At 46.7% G+C, this 25,158-nt stretch overlaps 1 protein-coding gene across 1 annotated transcript in view; it reads right to left on the bottom strand.

Moving 5' to 3' along the window:
* FAT2 (FAT atypical cadherin 2) overlaps positions 1 to 24,028 on the bottom strand; it is a 44,524-nt gene extending 20,496 nt beyond the window's left edge. Inside the window, exons 1-9 of the mRNA XM_065690782.1 lie at positions 20,764 to 24,028; positions 20,037 to 20,351; positions 12,981 to 13,042; positions 11,871 to 12,182; positions 11,039 to 11,249; positions 8,596 to 8,735; positions 6,552 to 6,827; positions 5,906 to 6,116; positions 867 to 4,919 (exon numbers count right to left, since the gene is read on the bottom strand). Coding sequence (XP_065546854.1) covers positions 867 to 4,919; positions 5,906 to 6,116; positions 6,552 to 6,827; positions 8,596 to 8,735; positions 11,039 to 11,249; positions 11,871 to 12,182; positions 12,981 to 13,042; positions 20,037 to 20,351; positions 20,764 to 24,028 — 8,845 coding nt within the window. The remainder of the gene's footprint in view (positions 1 to 866; positions 4,920 to 5,905; positions 6,117 to 6,551; positions 6,828 to 8,595; positions 8,736 to 11,038; positions 11,250 to 11,870; positions 12,183 to 12,980; positions 13,043 to 20,036; positions 20,352 to 20,763) is intronic.
* Positions 24,029 to 25,158: the final 1,130 nt, after the last annotated feature.

Raw genomic sequence — 25,158 nt, 5'->3', positions numbered from 1 at the left:
AGAAAGACCCTTTGGGGTCAAAAAGTACCATAAAATCAAGCTTCTACTTGTGCAGATGCACAACAAACATTCCAGTGTAACTTTGTTGTTGTTTTGAAGCAGTGGTTAGTTTTAGCTGACGCGACTGATGTTTCAGGGGTGCAAGAGTCATCTTTTAGTATTTCTCATTAGCCAAAACCATCTCTTAAGATTGACATGACAGTTTCAAATATCCATGAGTATGCAGAGTGGTTAACTTCAGCCTTCTGAGGTCTGCTTGTTCATTAAGTCAGTGTCAAAGTGGCTTCACAGGAAAGACATTTAATACCAGAAAGTTATAAGCATCCTATGTGCATATACATATATATATATATAGTTATTAAGAAATAAATGCAGGCTGTACATATGTGATGTGTGAACTGACTGCACCTTCTGCAGGAGAAAAAGCTGGGTCAAAGAACTTAAATACAGATCACAGTATCTATGTGAGAAAAACTTTCTACTGTACCACCGCTTCTGTCTTTCCAACAGGTATTACAATTACACCATCTTAATTATTCCTCTGTTAAGAAAGTGTAAATAAATGTATTTACAGTACTGTGTAATTACTTACACATATTCATTTATTTCCAACTAAATAGGACGATTCAGTGGTGAGATACTTACTATAATGATAATTCCACCCACTGCAGTTAATTACTATAGAGTTTTGGATACCCCGGACTCATTTAACTATCATGAACTCATGACAGAGCTCGGGCTTCATCTCCTGCTTCTGATAGGACTGTCAGTATAACGCTATTTCCGTCAGACAAGGCATCAAATCCTTGCTCTGAGCTGATACTCTGTTCTTTGTCACTGACTATTTAAAGCCAGGTAAGACTCACCAGTTATGTAGCATGTGACCCTGCGGTTGTGCTCGGAGATGTCTGCATCAATGGTACTCAGTGTGACAACCACTTGCCCTGGCTCTGCGTTCTCGATTACCGATCCTTTATAGAAGTCTGAGGTGAACTGTGGAGCATTATCGTTGTCATCAGAGACAGTGACCTCCACCAGGGTTTGGGAAGAGAGCTGGACTTTCCTGCCATGGTCAGTGGCCACCACATAGAACCGATAGATGTCCTGATCTTCGCAGTCCAGCTCTTTCAGTGTGGTGATCCACCCACTCTCACCATCAATGGTGAAGAGTCCTCGGAGGTTGCCAGATTCTGCTTCCAGACTGTAGGTCACTTGTCCGTCACTTCCCATGTCCTGGTCGATAGCTGTCACCTGAATCACTGTGGTTCCTGATGGCATGTTCTCCATGACAAAGGCTTTGTAGGGGTCTGCCTCAAAAACAGGTCTGTTGTCATTGACGTCTTGCACTTGGATGTTCACAGAGACCAGAGAGACCAGCTCCGTCTCCTGATGCGAGCAGTGAGCCATAACATCAATCTGGTACCATTTGGTGGTCTCATGATCCATGGCCTTTTTGACTTTCAAAGCCCCTGTTTGTTCATCCAGTGTGAATACCTCATCCTTGTTGCTTTCTGTAGTGGTTCCCTTCACCAAGCTGTATATGATGGGATCCTCCGCAAAAGCTTTGACTGACCCAATTTCTGATCCCTCTGGAAGATCCTCAGATGCAGAGAATGTATAAAGGGGCTCAGAAAACCTCGGCAATGTCACCTCCCTGGGGACAATCTGAAGATTCACTGGGACAAGGGAGTTCCAGTGAGGGGGTCTGCCATCTTCAGCTTTCACCTTGAAGTTAAAAGCTCTGTTTTCTAACCCAACAAGGCTCTCCTTGACCTTAACAACCCCAGTGGCAGCATTGATCTCCACAAGGTCTTCTGCCACATCCTCCACAGAGTCAACAGAGTAAATGACATCTGCATTTGCACCTTCATCAGCATCATAAGCCAGTACCTGGATGACAGGGGAGCCTTTACTTACGTTGGACTGGATGGACAGTGTGTATTCAGAGGCTTTGAACCGAGGTGGGTTGTCATTCTCATCTGTAAGGATTATTTTGACTGTGCAGAACGCCACCTTCCCACCTCCATCCTTAGCCATGACTTTAATGGCAATAACTCTCTCTGTTGAATTTTCCCTGTCCAGTTTTTGCAGGGTGGAAATACAGCCTTTATTGTCTATGGAGAACTTCTCATGGGCAAGTTTATTTATGATGGTATAGTCTATGGTGCCATACGGGCCACCGTCTGGGTCAATAGCCAGCAGCTCTATCACTTTGGTACCTATCTCAGCATTTTCTGCCAGCTCTGCCTCGTACACGTTCTGCCGAAAAGAAGGGCTGTATTTGTTGGCATTGGTGGTGTTGATGTACACAGGCACAGTGCTCTTGAAAACTCCATCTGAAGCAGAAACTCTGAGGTTGTAAGCTGATTCCAAGTCCTTTTTGCAGCGGTTGAACATGGATATTATTCCCGAAGTGCTGTTGATAGTGAAATGCCTATTGTCATTGCCTGAAAGTATCACATACTCCAGTCGGTTGGTGTCTCCACTGTCGGGGTCGAGAGCCTGGACTTTTATCACAATGTGCCCACATGTAGCCATTTCGCTTATCTTGGCTTCATACTGAAGCTGGCTGAACTCAGGGGGGTTGTCATTGATGTCTGTCACATCTATGATCACCAGGGCATCGCTGCTAAGTGGAGGATTCCCATGATCTGCAGCTCTTACTTTCATGCGAAACTGCTGATTTGTTTCATAATCAAGTGGTTGAGCTGTTGTTATTTGTCCTGTGCTGGCATCAATATTGAAGAACTTGGTAGCATCTGAACCATCATCCAAGATCTGATAGGAAACCACTTTGTTTCTGCCTGAATCCTTATCAGAAGCAAAGAGCTGGATAACAGGGGTTTGTGCTGGCAAGCTCTCTGAGACAGACGCTGTGTAGATGACCTGCGAAAATATGGGGGGGTTGTCATTAATGTCCTCTACCTCCACCTCTACTCTGGCTTCTGAATAGGATCCTAGTGCTGTGTCTGTGGCTCTAACTGTGAATGTGTGCTTTTTCTCTAGCTCATAGTCCAGCTGACCTGTGACAGTGAGGACACCAGTCTTGAAGTCAGTGCTAAACAGTTTCAGGGAGTCTTCTTCCACAATGTTGTAGATGAGGCGCAAGCCCTCAGGGCTGCGAGCCTGCATGTGGAGGATGGATGTGTACAGGGGGATGTTTTCGGGCACCTTCACTCGGTAATACAGGCTTTGGAACAGAGGGTTGGATTTGTTCCTCACACTGATCACAACCTCTTCTTCAGCATGAAGGGGAGGCTCGCCTTTGTCCTTAGCAATGACTCTGAGGTTGTATTTATTTAAAGCTTGATAATCAAGAGGCTTCTTAAGTGAGATGTCTCCTAGGTAGGGGTCAATCCAAAAGTATTTGTAGTCCTCTGCAAGTGAGTACGTAATGGCTCCGTTATCCCCTATGTCTTTGTCTGTGGCTGACACCTGAAAAAGTACATCACCTGGCTCTGTGCCGTCCTGCACCGAGGTGTAATACGGCACGTTCTCAAACTGTGGTGGATTGTCATTGACATCCTCTACATAAACCTTGACTGTGGCTTGGGACACTCTTGGTGGTTTCCTGTTGTCCTTCACTTCCACAGCCACCTCATGCATGTCTTGTGTTTCACGGTCAAACTTGACACCCTTGGTCTGGAGTACTCCAGATGCCTGGATCATTTTGAATCTTTCCTTCCCATTCAAAAGTGAGTAGAAAAGTGGTTCATTTAGCTGATATCCCTTGACCCCAAGAATGGTGAGAGTCTTCTCATCGGTAGAGTTCTCCATCACAGTCGCTGTATATACCTCGTGATCAAATTTTAAGCCTGTACCTTGTGCTTGAGTTAAATTCAGCTTAACAAGAGCAGTACTTTTATATAAGCCATCACCAGCTCTGACTGTAAGTTCTCGGTAGCTTCCCAGGCCAGTAGCATTAAGAATGGAGATGAGACCTGTCAGTGGGCTAATATAGAAAGCATTATCAAGGTTCCCTTCCACGATGCTGTAGGTCACCTCTGAATCCGCATCTGTTGCCCGCACTGACAAAAGTTCCATCCCTGAGTGGGCAGGTAGCAAGACAGAAAGCTCGTAAGTGTCTCTGAGAAAGACTGGAGGTGAATCGTTCACATCTTTAACATGGATTGTGACCTTGGCTGGCTTGGATGCAAATAAGCTGGGACTTCCACTGTCATGGGCATGTACACTGAAGTGGAAAACTGGGGTGAGCTCATAGTCTATGTCAGCACGACTGGTCAGTGTCCCTGTGCTGGGATCTACTGTGAAGTATTTCAGTGCTTCCGGTTCCAAAATTTCATAGACCAGCAAAGCATTGGAGTCTTGATCAGCATCTGTTGCATGGGTCACGAGGGGAGCATTGCTTTCATCCAGAACCATGCTTTGTGATGGAGCATTCTCCATGATCCAGCCAATGAAGGAAGGTTTAACGAAGATGGGCACATTGTCATTCTCATCTATGACATAAATAAGTACCACTGTGTCCATAAATGCTCCAGCCATGTTGGTGCCACGGACTTTCAACTGGTAAAAGGATACCTGCTCAAAATCTAAGCTCTTCTGAGTGGAAATAAGGCCAGACTGATAGTTCATGGAGAACACTCCATCTCCGTTTCCATCTTTTATTTCATAGCTGACTGGTGACAAGCTTGTGGCTGAAACCTGGATAAGAGGAGAGCCAACAGCAGTAGATTCACTGATCTCTGTGATGTATTCGGCCTCTGGAAATTTTGGAGGGGTCCGATCAGAGGGTCGGATGCGGACATGTACCGTAGCAGAATCTTTAAGCTGGGGGAACCCCTGATCTTCTGCCTTTGCAATAAGAGTAAATCGCTCCTGCCTGGATGGGTCCAGTTTCTGGGCAACTGTAATAATTCCAGAATATGGGTCGATGCTAAAGAAACCTTCCCCATTACCTGCAAGAAGAGAAATTATAAAGTGAAGTATGTAGACACCCTATTGGCTTTGTTTTTTCTGTGCTTCTTTTCCACAAATGCTCCTGCCTTCAGACCTAATTAACATCTGCTACTTTCACTGGGAGACAGCGATCTTCATTAATTTCTAAATAATTTTAATTCTAAGAACAATGAACCCATTGAGATCTATGCGATAACTTTCAATTCAATCAAAATGTAAATTAGAGATAAATACCCTTCTAATTTGAGCATATTTAGTGGTGGCAGAGCATGTATTGAAGCTTTTACCTCGTGTGCAGAACATGGTAGCACAGACTGTACTAGTTCTTTCAAGCCCTGTCATGCTTATAATTACCAATACTTCAGGAGCAATTAAATTCCTCAGTCCTTGATCTAAATTGCAGTGAGAAAGATGCAGCAAAGGATGGTTTGTCTCCTGTAAAGAATTTGCTTGCTGAACAGGCAGTGTGGCACAGCCATAAACATTTTCTTAACCTTTAGAATGAATGATAAAATACTTGCCCACTGAGCTTGTATGACCCAAAACCACCATCAACCAATGCCGAGAGGGTGCTTACCATGCCTCAAGAATGTATTTCTTGGTAGAAATGGTGGAAGTGATGATGACTCTTGTGGGAATTGGAGTGCTTTTGTCTAACAACTGAATAGGGATCCCTCCCTCAGTTCCCATGGATGAGAAGAGAGGATTTTAAGTTGTTCTAACTCGTCACTTTTTTTCTTAGAATAGTGACTCAACATGGAACTGTATTCTCAAACAAAGATGCTAGTAATATTCCATAATATGAAAATTACATGCTCGCTCTATATTTTCTCTAGGATAGCAAGAAAATCACATTAAGAACTGTGCAGCCATTTACTGTTCATTGCAACAGCTAGAGAAACCTGGTCAACTCTCTGGCCACCTGGTAGGGCATGGAAACATAGGCATGTTCATAGCTTAAACAGTCTTGTTGCATGGCTCTCACCTGCCTGAAGGGAGTAGTGGATTTCAGCATTGGCTCCTTGGTCCTGATCCAGGGCTCTGACTTGTATGACCTCTGTGCCCACCACTGCTGAGTCCAGGACTTCTGCTTCGTAATGGACGCTGCTGAACTGCGGAGGGTGGAGGTTGCTGTTCTCCACACGGATGGTGACTCGAACGAAGTTCCTTTTGATGGGGACCTCCTGGTCTCGTACCTGAAGGACAGAGGAAGGCAGGTACGGTCACACTCAGAGCAGTAGCCTTGCCTGAACAGGCTTCCAGGTCGCTCATCAGGACTCTTACAAAGAGTGGTGTTTTCCCTTGGAAGGGAAAGAGCCTGTAAGTTTCAGCACAAACACTCAACTTGAAACCAAACGTTAACAATTATTCACTGTACTTTCCTGTAGAAGAATGCTGTGGCTCTCCGAGGAAATCAGCAGGTGAAGAGCTCAGCACTTAGTTAGAAGGAAGCAGGGTGTTACATGGATTTATCCAGGATGGTTCTGTAGTAAAGGTTAACACCCTGCTATCCTCTTCCCCGTTGCTCTAGACAAATCCTCCCTCAAAGACTACAACCAGTTCTAACTTCTCCAGCGACCCATATATCCCGGCCAAGCTGATGGACTCAGCAGGGTGTGCCTAGGACTCACCATCACTGTTAGGGTGTGCTGAGACACAGGATGGGAACTGAAGCCTTCCGCTGTTGTGAGGACCCCGCTACTTGGATCCAACTGGAAAAGTCTTGCGCTTTTGGGGTCCACGCTGCCATGGATGGTGTAGATGAGCCCCTTGCCTTTATCCTTGTCTGTTGCACTGACTTGAAGGATTTCCCTCCCTGAGGGGGTACCCTCGGGAATCCTTACTTCGTAATGGCTCTCCAGGAACTGGGGACGGTGCTGGTTGATGTCGATCACATGGATAAATGCCTGTGGGGGAGACAGTGTGATGAGAGCAGCAGAGACACAGGAGCAACCTGACTTATGCAGCCACGTAAAATCTCAGCTACCAATTGCTCTTGGGTGTAGCTGTGCTCTTGTAACCATCACAGCTTTCTAACTCTTGGGGCTTTGCCATGCATGGTGACTGGGAACCTTTTTGTCCTTCTCCCCATGGAATGCCTGCTGTGCCTTCCCTTAGTGAGTTTCAGTTTGCTTCCTCTCATTTTTTAATCTCTCCAGTCTGGCAAGCCATTCAGACTGAACGTGCCTGCACTTGGCATCACAGCCTGCCATGAAAAGTAGCAGTTGCTCAGTGGTGGTGCCAGCTTTGCTGGCTGGTGCCTCCACACCAGCCTTCATTAACTACGCACCAGAAAGCTGGCAGAGAGGGGGGGGTGTTTGGTAAAGGCAGGAAAGGCTGGCCTGTCTTAAGAGCAGCACATGGAGAAGTTACGCAGAAGCAAAGTTTGTAGTCTATAATTTTTAGATAGCTAAATCTTCCCCTTTGTGTTTAACAGCAAACCCCTGTGAATGGCCAGACTGAATGCTGCCTGCAAAGTCACCTAGTTTCTTCTGTCTGGTCTCCTACCCTGACTGTCCTGACCCCCCTGTTGGTGTGTTCGCTGCATCTTAGGAAGTCCCAACCAACTGTAATAATTTGCTTCCTTTGGCAAACCTGAACATGCCATGGGTGTTTTGTACAAGCAGGTTTTCTGACATCTGCTAGCAGGCTTGAGTGCCAAAATAAATGTAGGGATGAAATGCAAGGTGGCAGGGAATGCACACTGGGCAAGGTGGGGCCTTGTTTGTTTATTTGGAACAATACTTGGAGATAGTGGAGATAGATAGATAGCCATCCGTTAGCACTGGGTTTCACAGGAATGGTAGCGTTCCTCACTCATCATCCCCTGCAAACCTCCGCAGTGAACTCCCACGGTAAGCGTCACTGACGGGTGATTCACGTTCTGTGTCTTCCTGTGCAGTGAGGGCTGGAGCTTTGGCTGCTGCTTGTGTGTGGAGAAGATGGTTGGTGAAAGATCAAGCCCTGAATAACCCTCCTGAGGGTAGGTAAAGATGGGCACATCTCAGCAGCCATTTTAGCTGGGGCTTAGAGACATGCCTGGCAGCAAAGTGCTGCCTTCCACCAGTGCTTGCTTTTCATATGGCAACTCAGAGGACACAACAGCATCTCTTCAGTAGCACCACTTGACCCCTGGACCTTGGTGCTGATATGTTATCAATGTTCCACGCACTTGGAGCAGCACAGGGCAGGGCCTGACCTCACCTCTTGCAGATGTGTTTGTGCTGGCTTTATACATGTGGGCAAGTCTCAGGAACACCCTTGACATGGTACCATGGACCCAAGCCTGATCTAACTGCATATGAATTTTCCTTACATCTCAGCATGTTATCCCAACCATGTTATGGATCAACCTGAGCTAGTGAGAGCAAGCTGAGGTCTAGGAGTGTTAATTGCCACCCCAGCTTGGCTGGTGGTGTGGATGTGCCCTTGTGTGCTGGCTCTGATCAGCAAGAAAGGTGCAGGCTTTCCTAGATCATTTGTGTTTCCAGCACCATAAAAACAAAATCTTAGCTTGGTACTAAGGAAAGATTGGGTCACTGTGTAATATAAGATCAGAGTGTAAGGAGATCCTTGTGCCTGGCATCTGATCCAGAGCTCAGCAGAGTCAGAAGAAAGATTCCCTTTGGCATGTACTTACTCTAAATGGGGTCTCTACTAAAGAAAAAGCTTTACCTGCGTTTTGATGGTAGTGGACCCATCGGTGACTTCTACTGTCAGGTTATAACTTGACTTCTTCCTTGCATCAAGGGGTCTTGCAATGACCATGCTGCCTGTACTCTTTTCAATGTCAAAATCCATGTCATCGTCACCACCTGCGATAAGGGAGAAATGAGAAAAGGAAACGGGGGCAATTACAGTTACATTTCTGTCTGGAGCAAGCTGCAGGTGGAAGGGATTCTAGGAGCTGCCTGGAGATCTGAAGGATGAGGATTTCCCCTCCAGACACCATACACAAACCACACAAGGAGCTCAAGCCCAGACACGGATGCGTGGCATGCCAGGCAATACACTCTGAATGGGGATGTGTAGGCATTCACTCTAGCTGTACCTCTTTGGCCACAGCTAGGTCGGGAACAGTGCCATAGAAGTTTTCCCAAATCTGGAAACTCAATATGAAATGTGATAGATGAACACAGGAGACAGGGAGGACATGGAGAAGCTGAACAAAGGGGCAGTCACAGATGTTGACAAAGGAGTACAAAAGGGAAGGTGAGTGAATTAGGGACAATGAGGAGGAGAAGGGCAGGGATGCACATATGCATATGATGTCCTGGCTAGATTTACAACAGGCATGTTTGATCATTGATTTATTTGCACAAGGTCTCCAGCTATGCAGCATCACATGGATCAGGGACCTGCAGTGCTGAACAAGGCTCTTGCTGGCTTCTAATTCAAGGTCACACTGTGGGCATACCAGTGGTGGTCTTCGTTGGCACAGTTGGGTGCCTGGGAGCTACCTGAAGGAGCCCGGTACTGGAACAGTTGGGCAGGCAGAAGGTGCTTCCAGGGTGAGCAGAGCCTGTTGCCTCCAACCCAGATGGCTGCATAGTGCAGGGAACCACAGGCCTGAGCAGCTCAGCAGCAGAAGGCTGTCCCTCACACTACTGCTGTTCAGCTCTGGCATGAAAGCTCCTTTCTCATGCCTCGCTTGCTCATGGCCTGTTATTCTCTATTGCATGTGAAATGTGTTCTGAGATATGGAGAAGTAGAAGCAGTTTTCTGTATTTATCTCTGGTCTCAACTTCTCCCTTCCCAGCTATTGGATGTTCTGGATTCTGTTTTATTCTCTTACCAGCCGGGAAAATCTTGGATGGTTGTTAAATCACATACTGGAGTGGTTTCCAGCCTTCTGGACCACCATCTGCCTGCTTGGAAGGAGATAGAAAGAAGCAGGAAAAGAAAGACCCATGGATGCCCTTCCCTGAGAAAAAAGAGAGATGGTCCCTTTTCATAGTACCAAAGGAGAGAGATTAAGATGCTGATGATGCACCATCAACCTCAGTGACAGAGCCTTTGTGCTCTGGGAAAGGTGAGCTTTTGAAAGAGGTGTGAAGGCTGCTGGATCTCTGCATCACCTTCTTGGTGATGCTTCACTTCTCTGTCAGGGAAAATGAAATCCTGTTCTCTTCCACCAGTACAGTAACAAAGTCAGCCATGAGTAGCGCTTGGTGCACTAGGAATTGGCAAAGATGAGTTTGAGCACACAGGGAAGCATTCAGCAGGGAAACGATGGGATAACGTTCACAGGAATATACCGTTAGCTCCGCAAACCCAAGCAGACACTACTAATGCCAGATAAGCCTTGCACTGATGTTGTCTGCTCCTTGTAGCACTGTATCTCTTGCTTAATTGTACTTATACACCATTATCCTTCCCCAGCACAGTAACAGGAAAAACTGTTCACTCACCCAATTACAGCCTTGTCTGACAGGGCAAGCCCTGCAGGCAGTGTAAGGGAAAGGCTGCGCGAGGCAGATTGGGGCACCACTTCAAAACACCAAATTACATGAGCACAATTGGCCCTCGTTCGCAGGACCAGTTCTGCACATGTGCTGCCTGATGAGTCCTCTGGGGTGACAGCCCACGTCCCCTCTGCCCCAGCATCCTGTGTATTAGAGGAGGCCCTAGAGCTGCTTCATGTTTCATGTCTAAGTCATCCCTTGGGATGCTGTGAAGTGAAAGCGAGAGCCCCACCATTGTTGAGGAGTCCTTCCCTTTTGGCTCCCTACTCAGACTATGGGATGGGGCATATCTGCAATAGCTAGACACCTGGCTCCTCGCAGGCTGTTTTACCACAAGCAGTAGTGTTACTTGATTCCCAGGAGGAGCTGGCACTGGCATGCCTTGCCTTTCGTGTGACACTGGAGAACACCTCAAACACTGGCAAGTCCCACAATGTCATTTAAAGAGTGTGTTAAATAACCGCCCTTGGCACGAGCAGCTTTATCTATGGCTGTTGAAGCCTTTTAGTGTCTGTGAGAAATCTTTCCCTGTAGCTCACCTGCACCTAAAGCAAACAGCTTCATTAGCTCGGGCATGTGAGTGCTGAAAGCCAAAGGGAGCTGGGGCAAAGCCTGCCAGGCACCGCTGCCCTTGTTTCATTTCTGTGTCTCACCTGTGATATTAAACCACACTTGGCTGGGGCCCATTTCAATGCTGATCACTCCCACCATATGGTTTACAGGATCTGTTTCCATCACGGCAAAGTTAAAATGGGGTTCATCGAAAGCTAGGGGCTCCGAGGAAGGGCCGGGCCGGGCAACCCAGCTGATGTGAAGCCGCACATGGGAGGATAGTGGTGGGCTGCCGCCGTCTGTTGCCTTGACCTGCCGGGAAATGCACATGCAGTCAGGATTTAGCCCATAGGAAGCTGCTTCTCCCACCCACCAGGAGTTTCAGGTCTGAGCGTGGCCAACATCCCACAAAACACATCTTGACCCAGCGGGCCACGCTCTGGCTGATTCCAAGGTAGAGCCATGCAACCCAAATTCCTCTTGATTATCAAGTAGAGCTGCCAAGCTCAATCCACAGCACAGACCTGGATCACAAGTCTTGCTACAAGGACCCACAGAGTGTGGGAGGGCTTTAAACCTGTATCCAAGCCCCATGGCCTGATCAGGCTGCCAAATGGAGGCAGCACTGAAACCCAAAGACAGTTCAGGTCTAGGTCAACATTCATACGGGATCATGGATCATTGTGCTCATCTCTGAGTAGGCTGGACAGTTAATTTTAAGCTTATCTTCCATTCCTAATAGCTTCTTACCTTCTATATTTCACACAATTCCCTCCTAGTTTCTCTCCCTGTAACCCAAGTCTCTAAGCTCTCCTCCCACTGCTGCATTTTCTCCATCTCTTTCCTTTTATATTCTCTGTTTCTCCAGCCTTTCCTCTCTTTCCCTCTCCACCCATCTCTTCTCAGTGTCTCTGTGTTTCCCTCTCCTCTCACCGTGAGTATGTTGTATTCAGAGGCAGGGAAAGCTTTCCTGGAGGACACCATGCCGGTTGTGGGGTTGATGGTGAATATCCCTTCCTCCTCCTCCTCGATGGTGTAGGTGATCTGGCTGTTCTGGCCCTGGTCGCGGTCTGAAGCAATCAGCCTGTACACTGGCAGTGGTGTCTCTGAGGCATCTCTCTCGGGGAGCTGCACCATGAAGAGCTTGTGGGGGAAACTGGGAGGGCTGTCATTGGCATCCAGGACTTGTATCACAACTCTGCTGGTGGACTTCAGGGCTGGCTCTCCATTGTCAGAGACAGCAACCTGCCAGCAAGGAAAGGAATGAAGTGGCAGAGCTCTTTGTCGTTACCTAGGACAAGAGCAGCCTTCACCTTGATGGGCAATGACTAAACTAAGGGGTTTTGTGTGGATCTGCATTTGTACCGCAACATTTTCAGAGCCATTGCTCCTCTCTATAGGGTAAAATCCAACGGCTGTGGCTGGTAGCCAGTCTTGTGCATACACAGGGAGATGTGAATGCAGGGGTCCTGCTTGCAGTTGCTCTGGGCAGTGGGTCAGATTGGTCACTAAGGGTCACATAACTGAAAGCTTGGCAAGTTATCACCCATCCTTAATTCACTGTGCCTGTTGCATTGCACAGAGAAATGTGTTATCCTCAATCACCCTGATAGACTGAAACACCTCAAGATGCCTCTAATGTAAACGTGCATAGCTTGAAGTAGTGAAAGATGGAGGTTGGTAACACAAAGCTGCACAGCATTATCTGATACAATGAGATAAATGAGGGTGGATTTCTCTGGCTTGCTCTTTCCCCATTAAGTTATTATCTGTCCTGCTAGAGGACAATTCCAATCCTCTTCCTGCATTCCCACAGCTTCCAGAACAGGCCTTTTGCTCCAGTCTTTAGTTAGGAAATAACAAACCCCGCAGTACTGCTGCAGCTGTCTCTTAGGGCAACACACACCATTTAATTAAGTTTCCCAGCAGTTGGGAGCTGATGGGATGAGATTCTTTCTCTGTGCTCCAACTTGCAAGGAAAGCTCTTTGAGGACTTAATACACTTGTAGGTAAATAAAGCTAATTACAATCATCATTACCCACCTCTAGGATATGTTCAGCCTTGTATTCTCGATCCAGCTGCCGTGAAGTTGTAGAAATCAGACCTGCCAACAAAGAAACCCTTTGAGCTCCAAGAGTCAGCGTCCGAGGAAAGCCAGGGCTGATCAAATCCCTGCATGCCCCACATCAGCCTGCCCGCCTTTCCTGTTCCAGGCTCACTTTGTGATCAGAGGAGAAAGGCAGATACCCCCAGAGGGCAGCTTGTCCACTTCAAGCATGAATCCCCATGTGGAGGCCCTCCTTTGATTACAGACACCACAGAGGACAGCGGACACCTACAAGGTGCCTGCATCAGTTGAGGCTTGTCAAGGCGTTTGGTGAGAAAGGCTGCAGGAGTGTGAAAGCAAACCTTTTCTTATGGCTCTAAGTAAGAAACATTCTGCAGGCACTGGCACAACTTTGGCCTCTTAACAAGTCTCAACTCCTGTTTTCCCTGTGCTGAACCTTGCTCTTTGTAGTTTAAGGTGTTTTGACAAAAGCTTGTTTTCTGTCTAGGGAAATACCCTCTATTCTACTGCTAAAACAAATGCATTCAGGCTAAAAATAAGGCACACAGTCAGTAATAATGCTGGTATATTATCTAAGCCTTGCTGAGAGACAGGATGAATCCTCTAACAGCTGCAAGATTGTGAGGGATTTCTGAAAAATACACATTAGTTTAACCACGGGGAATAGGTTGGATGCAGGAGGCAGGAACTGTGGCTATAATAAGCTAGAGTTTAGGCAAAATAACTGTAATTGCCTCTTTTTGGCCTGTCAATGTCTAAGCTGAGTAAATGGAAGTGTGGAAAGGATGGAGCTGAGGCTTGTCTCCATGTCTGGTTTGATAATAGTCCTTATCTAGTGCTTTGACTCTTCCCCTCTGGGGAAAAGCAGCTCTGGACCATTTTCACAACTGCTTTACAAATGATGGAAATCTTACATATAATGCATGATTTTCTGACAGTCAAGTCCGACACCTGCGAGTGTTTCTATCTGCTCTCTGCATCTCCGGCTCCCAGTGGTTGCTGTTATCATGGTGTTTATTCCTCACAAAGGGAAGTCCTGCTTCCTCACACAAACAAGAGGCAGCGTGAATTTTACTGACCACCACCAGCAGTGACAGGGGCTTACGCGGCTCTAGGAAAACCTTTGCATGGGGGCAGTGCTGTTAGCATGCGCACTCATGCACCCTGGGACTTGTAAATCAGAGTAGCATGAACCCATCTCAAGTCTCATTTCTGGTCCAAAGCCATAAAGTTTAAATTAATAGTATTGCTTCAGTTGTACCATACTTTGGCGTACTGCTGTCTGAGCATGACAGGCAGGGGAAAACTTGAAAGGGCTGCAGGAAACATTGGGCAGCTAAAGGAGGGAGCAAGGAGCAGCTGCTTGGAACAAGACTATTGTTAACCGTTTCCACTTGTTCTCTGGGATTATTCATATTTGGCACTGGTCACTGCACTAAACACTTATTTGATGCCTTTACAATCATAAATCAACACTCTTTAATGTGTTATGACAAGATAATTTGAAAGACTCTGTTTGCATGTATGTCATAGGGTTTTTTTCTTCTCCCTTATCTTCCTTCTGACATCTCGGCAGGTGGAGAGGACTTGGCCATGGCCTGAGAGCACACTAGCTGGGGAGCTTTTATACCTCTCCTGGGCTCACAGGAGGCTGTAGGGCTCCCATAGCACCAAACATCTTGATATTCATGGAAATGCTCTCAAAGAAGGAATTGCAGCAGTGGTTCACTGAGATCTCTGATGCTCCTGCCCACATCGCTGATAGCTTGAGCAGGACAGGGGAGCAAAGCCTAAAATTCCAGCTACCTTCTGGGGGGTCATAATTTTGGCCTACCAAGCCCATAGGACACATAGCTAGGTATTCCCAACAGAGCCACTCAATACCTGTGTGCACACGGGGAATATTTCTGGTCTTATTGGATTGCAAAATTCAGTTGCAACAGACTAAGACCTTGTTTGCACCTGGTTTCTGCTTGCCAGCTGATGGAAAGTAACTTAAACCACTCTAAAGCGATTATTTGGATTTGCCTGGCCACACCTTGAAATTCTTTCATGACCTAATGATAAAAAATGAAAGAAAACAGGATGGTAGCTGAGCTCTCTAGAGCTGGAGAAGAATGACTGTGGTGAAAGAGGTGAATGGACACTAATGGCTGGCTTCAGTGTTTGTGCCACTGAAGATGCTCAGATCTCCTGAGGAGTATGAGCTGACTCTACTCCCTATCATAGATCCCATATCCCAGTTAAGAGCCTTTCCAGATGGCATTTCTGGGTTTAGCTTCATATCTGTTGAGCCACAAGTCAAAGGGTTGGCTTCTCCTCCTGACCCCTGGCAAACCCCCTCTGTCCCTTCCCCTGTGTCCAATCGTGGCTCCCAGTTCCCCTCTCCAGAGCCAGTTACCGCTCTGCCTTGAGACCAGAAAGCTCTTGTGGTTAACGGTTAATCGCTGTAATTCCCGCACGGAGCCGTGGTGCTGCGCGGCTGCCAAGATGCACAAACTGCCAGCAGTGTTCACATGGCAGCCGAGCACCCCGAGATGGGGAGACGGGGATCGGACGTGGTGCTCGAGAGAAGCCAGCTGGAATTAATGCACATTTCTGTTTGTTGCTGCTTGGATATACACCCTGTGAAGCCAGAGGGCTAGAATGGGAAACTGTTATTAAAGGACAACTGCTGTCAGCTTTCATGGCCTAGGGAAACAGTTCCTTGGTTCTTTCTGGTGCCCCTTACAAGGACCTGGGAAGAGCAAAATTAGCTTTTAACTAGTGTTTTGCACATACATGTGTGTGAGTGATCAGTACAGCCTCTGCCCCTCTGGAAAACACCAGCCAGCCCATCCCATGGGACCTGTGATCAAGTGCATGTCCTTTACTTGTGTTCTTGTATATGGCCTTGAAGGTTTCTGCTGAATCCTATAGAGACTGAACAAAACCATCAAAGGTCCTAATTGTACTTGGCCAATCAGCCAAGCTCTGCATTCACCTGAAGGTCCAGAAACCTGTTGCTTGTGTACAGACAGGCACAAACTGTGCTCTGGCAGCCTATCTACACACAGCAATGGGAAAGGATTGTCTGCAGTCCTCCTGCTTGCTGCCTGGAAAGGGGAGAGAGGAAAGCTGGTCGTGTTGGAACAGGAGCAGCAAAATTAACAGTGCATTGTTGTCAGGGAACAAAAAAATAATCATAACTTCTGCTGGCAAGAGCGGGGCTGGGGTGGAGGTTGCTGGCCCCCAGCCCTCGCTGCAGGGAGGAAAATCTAAGATAGTTAAAATAGCCAGAATCAGGTTTGCAGGCACTGGGGCTCTCACAGGAGCCTGAGAAGGGAAGAGGTTGTTCTCCTGAAAGCCTCCGTCTGCTGTCTCGCTGTTGCTTCCATTTCACCTTCTCTTTTCTTCTCTTACTACCTCCCCTCTTGTTCTGAGCCTGCTTTGCACGACTTCATGATCAGCTACAGCCTGTGGTATGTTGGCAGTGAAACCACTCCTCAGACTTATAGGGCAGGCTGTGCCTGGATGTCCTTCCATGCAGAGAAATGCAGGGAACCACAGGAATCCTGGGGAACCCCAGGCATCCTGGGGAGCCCCAAGGACACTGACACAGCAGAGAAGCAGCAGAAGAACAAGCACTAGATAAGGGCTGGAGATGAATAGTCCAAGGTAAAAGGATGCTCCAAGCAGCCTTTCAGAGGGATGAATGGCTTCATCCTGGCTCTTCCTGCCACAGCCTCACAATTCCTATCTGTCCTGTCTCCATTTGAATCCCCCTTCACATCAGGGACTGCAAACCCTGTGCAAAACAAGCTCAAAACCTTTCAAGCAAAAGAATACCCTAAACTCTGCTATCTGCCCATCTCTCCATGTATCTACCTATCTCTCTGTCTCCCACAAACACTGCTCTGCACCAGCTGCCAGGCAGGGCTGGAGAGATTCCATTGCCGATGGCAGAAGGCTTTCATCTCACTGCGCAGTTTTATTCCCTCTTCTTATTATCCTTTCATTTATTTTCCCTCTTTTTCTCCACCCTCTTTAAGGAACTGAGAGCTGGAAGAGCTTGGAGCCCTTCTGTGGTAGTTCAGGGATGCCAAAGGAGCCAAGCCCTGCTGAAGGACAGTTATCACATCCATCCGTGTCTACCCTGCAAGGTCTCAGGAGGAGAAGTCAAGGGGCCTTGCTGGCTATGTCTCCACTGGCCAATTCACCCCTGTGTTGTGAGATACTGGCTTAAACACAGAACAAGCTGGCTCCAGGACCAGAAATACGTTACTTGCAATAGTGTGGCACTGTGCCCTGAATAATTATCCAGGGCTATTCTGCGGGGTTATTCTGGGTGTAGACATGCCTGTTGTAACAGTAAATCAGGACCTTAATTCCTATTAGCACACAGGATGAGAACAAGCTTCCTCCTCCTCTCCCTCTGCCAGGAGTACCCTGCCTAGGAAAGACTTGGACTGACCTCTGGCTCTCCTGTGCTCTGGCTTATCTGAGTGCCAGTGTGACTTATTTGTCCTTTGATCGTGGTGTGGTATAGAAGAAGAGGAGAGGTCTTGATCACAGCCTTTTCTGCCTTTAGGAGTCTTCCTTCTGATCTGGGTGCTGAAGGAACTCCTGACATATGCAGAGTATCCTGTCCTTTGCTCGCATTGTGTGACCAAGGACAGCAGCCTCTGCTCTGCGGTTTCCTCTTGAAACCTCAAGTTTTATCACTGAATAATGGGACAGAGATTCAGCTTCATCACAGATAAGCAGCTCTGCCTACTCACAACCTTTTTGCTGTCATAGGATTTGGGATTGACCACAGGAGGAGTACTGGCAATCTGGATCATACAGATCTCTGGCATTTTAAGAACTGAAATGTTTCTGGGTCTTTTTGTGATCATTTCCTCTAGGTAGTGAAAGAAGAGACACATTTATTGTGTTCAAAAAAAGAAGGTCATATCCCAGCTAAAAATACAGTAAAAGATCAGTGATTTAGTAGCACTGCAGTGCTCAAATACTTGCAGTGTTTTCTCTCTTCTCCTGTTCAAATATAAGTCATTCGATTTGCACTGCACTGCGATAGTCCTGTTTCGAGTACAAGACTGCACTGATGTGAATGACTGTGAACTGAAAGTCCCGCAGTTCATCTTCCAATGCTGCAGTACCAGGCCGACACCAAAGATTATATTTTTGTTCTACTTGATGGAGCAGCTATCATGCCCTTGTCTGCAGATTGAAAATATCACAGGCTTTCCAACAAGCTGCCTACAGCCCTGAAATCCAGATAAACTGTGATATTCTTTCTGGCAGTAGTAGCAGATGACTTCTCTTAAGATACTGTGAGCATGAGGGTATAAACTGCTCAGTTTATGCCAATGTTTGCAGGTAATTATTCGTTCTTTTGGGTGACATGCAAGTAAAACAACGGATAACTGACTCCTCATCAGGCTTGGAAGCAGGTCCTTAAACAACCTCCAAGCGGAGGGTTTAAAGAGACCTTCAGCAACTGTCCAAGAGATAAGATCAGCTCATGGGACTGACAAACTTATCACTCTTCACATGCAAATTGCTTGCTGTAAAGAGAGATGGATAGGAGATAACTCATGAGAGAGCTGTTTTTTGTCTAAAATGGGAATGAAAGGTTTGGCTTAGAGGTGAGGTGTCTCATTAGCAAACATTCAGATTTTGCCAGTATTATTTTTCTTACAGTAAAAAAGGACAGCTTTGGAGCATGGCTTTGTAGGGCTGCACTCACATTGGGGTGAAAGGTTTGCCTGCTGCCTGCAGCATAGAGAGGGCTGAATTTCCTGCAGGGTGCATGAGTGCAAGCTGGAGCCCAGCAGATGAGAGCAGCTAGCTGGTGTCCTCATAGCTCTTCCTGCTCCACATCCCATTGACATTCTCATCCCATTGATCTTCTAAAATGGGGCCTCTGAAGGCACCTCTCCATGGGACCTTACATTTGTGCAAGCTGTCCATGGGGCTGAGTTGTGCGTAGTTGTTTGGACTATGTGGGAATGTTGTATGCAAAGCAATGCCCTGACCTGGCTAAAAAGCATCTGATAGTGTAGATCACTACAGCTGGGGGTAGCAGTGGTCACAGATGAGATCTCCAGATTTATCTATACGGTACCATGTAGAGACACCCTATGAATCTCTTGCAACCAAAAGGATGCCAGTGTTTCAGAGTAATAATGTCTTTCTAAACATCCCCCTCCTAGCCAGCTGTAGAAGACTACCAGGGTCACTATACCACAAGTAACACATAATTGAGAATGCACTAGCCTTTTTCAATACATCCAGCTCCTTTCTCATCTGAGAGCAGGCTTCTATCCCGCTGCAGTAGGTGAACTGCTTTTATCATCTACAGGAGATCAAAGTCATGCAATTAATCCTCTCCCATACTCAGGCTCTGTGCCCTCCCTTCCTTCTCCAAGGAGCTGATGGTGCGAAGGGTTTGGCATAGCTTTCCTTGCCAGACTGGCCCAATGTCAGCTCTGCTGGGATAGTTTGAGGAAGCTGTTTACACAAAACATCAGCCAGTTTTTGATGGCTCTGAAAGATCTGCTAATTAATCCTCAGATGAAAGATACAGTCTAGGAAGATGGCACAAGAGGCTTACTACGCTTACTACATTAATAGTGCTGGAGAACGGGTGGAGCCTTTAAATGCAGTGGGATTCGTTTTTATTAATCCTGGCTTGGTCTGTCTCTGGAACAGATAGTCACCTCCAGAAGGGTGTTTCCTGGCTCAGGCTCGGCAATAGGGCAGTTGTTTATAAAGGAGAAGATTAAAAGTGACTGCTTGGTTCTGCTTAGGGCTTTGAAAGGAGCACATTTATGTCATTCTAAAAGCCATCTGGAGGCAAATAGCATCCCTAAGGTTGAGGGTTTCAATCCTTAGCCTCCCCAGACAGCGTATTTGGACACTGGGACTTTTGCTGTTGAAGGAAGGTGTGACAAAGGCAGCTGTGTGGGCTGTTCATATTGAATATGTAACATCCTCTGGGCACTTGGAAACCTCAAAAACAGATGCTGAGTTGTGTCAGTCTTACCTGTAATGAGGTTAATGGTGAAGAGTCCTTGAGGATTTCCAGTTAGAATGTGAAAAGTCAGTTTTCCCTCTGAGCTAGAGTCCGGATCTAAGGCATCAAGCTGAAGGACAGACGTGTTTGGTGGGGAATTCTCCATTACAGACGCATAGAAGACAGGTCTAGACATCTGAGGTGGGTTGTCATTGGTGTCAGTGATTTCAATATAGATTTCAGTCACAGAACTCAGAGGAACTGTTCCCAGGTCAAGAGCTAGCACCGTCAACCAGTAGTGAGATGTTCCTTCTCGGTCAAGTGGTCCTATGGTCCGGATGGTGCCTAGAAAAATGACAGAAAGTGCTCGTGAGGGATTTCAGGAACTCAGACCACTTTGTCCTTAATGCCAGACCAGTCTGTTTCCCCATCTTTGTTGCGGATATAAGCTCTGGCACCAACCTTGTATGGCTGTGAGACTGTGAAAGAGAGGGGGTTTGCTTGTGTTGAGGGTCATTTGGTAAACAAGTGAAAGGGAAGACCTTGGTATTTTGTGGGAAGATAGACACTGATTTTCCACTATTTTTGGGAGATAAACCCTCCTTGCTTCTCCCCAGATACAGGGATGCACATTGTACATCCCTGCACAAGCAAGAAGGATCTGAATGCATAGAACTTTGTCCTGTTGGGTCAAAAAGCCAAACACAACATGTAGTTTAAGCCTTTAAGGTACATCATTAAACGAAGTTGTCATTACCTGTGTCCTTTTCAATGCGGAAGACAGACAGGCCAGTGCCCTCTCGGAGGAAATATTGAACTTCTCCATCTTTCCCCTTGTCGATATCTTTTGCTGTGACCATCATCACTGATGTGCCCTCAGGGCTGTTCTCCTGCACCCAGCCTTTGAAGACAAAGGAGGCAAAGCGTGGTGGGTGCAAGTTCTCGTTGACATCAATGATGTTCACTTCCAGATGGCAGAGGGAAGAGCGAGAGAAGGGCTTTCCACCATCACTGACCTGCACGGTTAGATTGTAAGAGTCCTTCTTCTCATAGTCCAGCTCCTTCTCCAACCGGAGTGCCCCGGTCAGCTTATCCACATGAAACATCATCTCCTCATCATTAATGAGGCTGTACCGCACCTCGCCCCCAGAACCAGCATCTGGGTCAAAAGCCTCCAGAAACAGGAGAATGGTTCCCACGGGCAGGTCCTCTGGGACTTTCACACTGTTGAGGGCTGGGAGGCATTGTGGGGTGTTGTCATTTACGTCCTCCAGAGTCACAGTGAGATCCGTAACAGAGAACAGCTGGTAGCCTGTCTTGGGCTGGTCCCTAGCTTCTATTTTCAGCACATAGCAAGGCCACAATTCTCTGTCCAGGGCACCTGTAACTGTCACTTCCCCAGTGACACTGTTGATGGCAAACTTATCAGTGGGGGTTAGGAGAGAATATTTTACTCTCCCATTGTCATCTGTATCAGCATCTTCTGCTTTCAGTTGAGCTATTGTTGTCCCTGTTGCTACATGTTCTGGTATTGCCACCCAGTAGGCACCTTGTGGGAATTTAGGAGTGTTATCATTGGTATCCAACACATTCACAGCCAAAAGTTTCCAAGATGATTTTTGTGGTGTGCCAAGGTCGTATACAGTAATGTTAAGAATGTAGAAGCTGGTTCGTTCATGATCTAGAGGAGAAAGGATTTGAAGGAGACCGAGTTCCAGGTCAATGGTAAAGCAACTGTCATCATTTCCATCTGAGATTACATAGACCAGTTTACCATTAAAACCAGTATCAGGATCAGCAGCTGAAAGGTCAGCAATGGTTGAGTTGATGGGAACAGTCTCTATGATATCAATAGATCTTGGAAAGCTATCATCAAACTTTGGAGCGTTATGGTTTATAAGGTGCAAGTTCAGAGACGTTTCATCATCCTGCCCATGGCCTTGAGATTGAGACTCAATGGAGTGTATGATAGTTTCTGTCAGCTGTTTCAAGACTCCTGTTTCTTCACACTGCATTTTGACAGGGAGACCTTGGTTGACCACAGTGATATTTACAGATGTTGGCAAAGCGTAGTTCTCTCCATCTGTTGCAGTAATTTTCAAAGAGTAGAAAAGTGGCTGTTCAGAAGGAAGATCTTGCAGAGATATTCTAAGGGATATTACTCCAGAGACGGGATTCAGCTCAAAATGCTGTAACTCATTACCTGACTTGATTTCATATTTGATATGTCGCAGCTCGTCACTGTCAATTGCAGAGACCGTGGCCACGGGGTTCCCAATAGGAAAGTCCCGTGGGATGGTGCCACTGCAGCTTGCCTTCTCAAACACTGGAGCATTGTCATTGACATTGCTCAGCATGAGGGATACATACACCTCTGTTTCATGGCGGAAGGGTGAGCCCCAATCTGATGCCCACACTCGCAGATGATACCATCTCTGCATCAACTCATAGTCCATTGACTTGGAGGTGGAAATGATGCCAGAATAGGGGTCAATGACAAAGGGAACCGATTTCTGATTGGCTATGGTGTAGGTGACAAAGCCATTATCTCCTTCATCTTCATCTGTAGCCCTTACTGTTAATACACTAGTACCAGGAGGAACATTTTCATCAAAGGCCCCCTGGTACGAAGACTGACTAAAACTTGGAGCATGATTGTTGCAGTCAGTGATGTCAATGAGAACAGTTGTGGATGCATGACTATTAACAGTTGTAACTTCAAGTTTAAAATGAGACTGCTCACGGAAGTCCATTGCCCTGACTGTAGTTATCAGTCCAGTGTGAGGATTGATTTTAAAGCTTGTGCTGTCAGCAGTAGGTCTTAAAATATATTTAAGATTTGGGAAGACTGGTGTTATCTTTACCATAACAACTTGGCTTCCAGCTGGGGAAAATTCACTGAGCTGGACCCGGTACACTTCTTTCTCAAACCTGGCAGAGACATACTTGGAGGGAGGTATATGGATAATTCTAATAGAAGAGAACAATGGTGGCTTGCTCTTGTCCTTGGCTTGCAGACTGAGGTTGAAACCAAATGGGTAAAGCAGCCAGTTGATCTCTTTGGTTGACACAATCATGAATTCAGTGCTTCCAAAGTAGGATTTGATGGCTTTGAAATGTCTTCCCGGATCTCCATCCACAAAATCAACTGAATCTATCCCTGCTTCTGAGTCACCACTTTCTACAGACAAAGTGGCATAGACAAAGTCTTCAGCTGAGTCAGGTTGTATCACCTTCACTGCAGAGATAGAGGGGGGTTTCCTGGCAGATGGTTCCACTTGGATCATGAGACTAGCCAAGTTCCCAAAGCCATTCCCCTCTGTGATCTTTCTCATTCTGTCCACAGCCAAAACCTGCAGGTGGTGCCTGCCACGATGGGTGCTGTTCAGCCTACCTGTGGTCATAACTGCTCCTGTGGTAGGGTGGATGGTGAATAGGTCAGACTTGGTGTTGAGGGCATAGTAGAACTCAGCGTTCTGGCCAGCATCAGCATCAGTGGCACTGAGCGTGCTGATCACTGTTTTCAGAGGAGTGTCTTCTCTAATGGACACTTTGTAGGAGGGGGGAGAAAAGAGAGGTTTCAAGTCATTTCTGTCCAGAATGTGGATCAAGACTTTGGCCCAGGCTTCATACGCAAAGGTGCTCTCTGTGGCCTTGATTATTAACATATAACTGTCTTTGACCTCCCGGTTTAAAAGTGCTGTGTTGCTGCTCCTGGTTCTTATTCTCAAGAAGCAGAAATCCCCAATCACGTGCTCCTCTGTTTTAAAGAGACCAGTGCTATCTCCAGAGGCTATTCTGTATCTGATGTCCCATTCAGGGTCTGTCTTGTAAATACCCATTTTGACGTAGCTCTCCACATAGGTCTTGGGGGCTGAATTCTCATAGATGGTGGCATTGTAGAAGAAGTGGGTGAAGTGCAGAGGGGAAGTCTTGCCTTTCTCACAGCTCGCCTTGTGGACCACACAGTGCATCAGGAAAACAGCAAAACTCAGGAAGTACCTCCTGGTAGTGACTTCCATGGTGTGGTGTCTCCTTGGGTCCTGCAGATATCAAAGAGCATTGGTAATTTTTATTAAGGGCGGTGTGTTAGACAGAAAGGCCCCATGAGCTGAGCATCACCTCCCTGCTCCCTCTACCCTGACCTTTGCTGATACAGTTGTTAGCTCAGCTCTTCTTCCCTCTGTCCCAGTGAGAGATCTACCCCTTCACATCTCCATGCTTGCTCAGATCCATTCACTTTTTCTCCTCCAGTTTTTACCCTTGTAGAGAGCAAGATGTGAAGAACCATGCACAATGCTCCTATCAGGCTGACAAACGGTCTCTCCCTCCTTTCATTCTGCCTTTTCCCCAGTCAAAGAGCATATTTGAACTCTCCACCCGCAATCCAAACCTCATGTCTGTTTTGTTTCTCCATCCTCCCTTCTCCATCTTAACATCTCTCTCCACACAAGTTCTTGCAAAGTATTTTCAAGAGTCAGTATACAAACTGTGATTTGTTGTCTCTCCCCATGGCTTCTTTCCCTTGCCTCTCCCCCTGCTACAACAATCTGTTCTTCCCCAGCAGAGGTGCTATGTTGTACAAATTCCTTCTGAATGGCCAGCTCTACAGCGTGGCCTTTTTGACAGCTTTAGCTCAGGTCCTAGTCAAGTTATATCCCAGTTACTGTAAAGTTCTTCTAATTCACAGATCTGACCCCAGCTGCCTCCTCTGTGCTTAAAGACACTTTGACCATGTCACCCTCAGCCATGGAGTAATCTCTTTGGTTCCTCCCTTCTCATGGCAAAGCCCCAGGGTCAGGATTCCTGCAAAGGATCTGCCATCCGTGACCACCTGCCATCAGCTTCCTTCTCTGATGACTCCTGAACATCTGCGGCTCCATGATTTATCTCTCTGAACGAGGTGTATCAAAGAAGGAACTGGGGAGCACATACGTGATTAACAAGGATGTAACTTTATTAGTGAGCTCTGCAGAGCTTGTTAAAGGATCAAGGCCTGTCCTTTTAAAAATCTAAGTGTGTGCTGCTGTGTGTGCATTTAGGGGTTGAAACCAGGGATAAGCTAAATATAGGTGCATATATTTCCCCTAGATATCCCAGGAGATTTTTATCTAGAACTGTTTCTTCCTCTTTTGAATTTAAATTACATATC

The sequence above is a fragment of the Lathamus discolor genome, chromosome 10 (genome assembly GCF_037157495.1).
Source record: "Lathamus discolor isolate bLatDis1 chromosome 10, bLatDis1.hap1, whole genome shotgun sequence".
NCBI classification, from domain to species: Eukaryota; Metazoa; Chordata; class Aves; order Psittaciformes; family Psittacidae; genus Lathamus; species Lathamus discolor.
The sequence above is the reverse complement of the archived record's forward strand: the minus strand, read 5'-3'. Positions and strand labels throughout refer to the sequence as shown.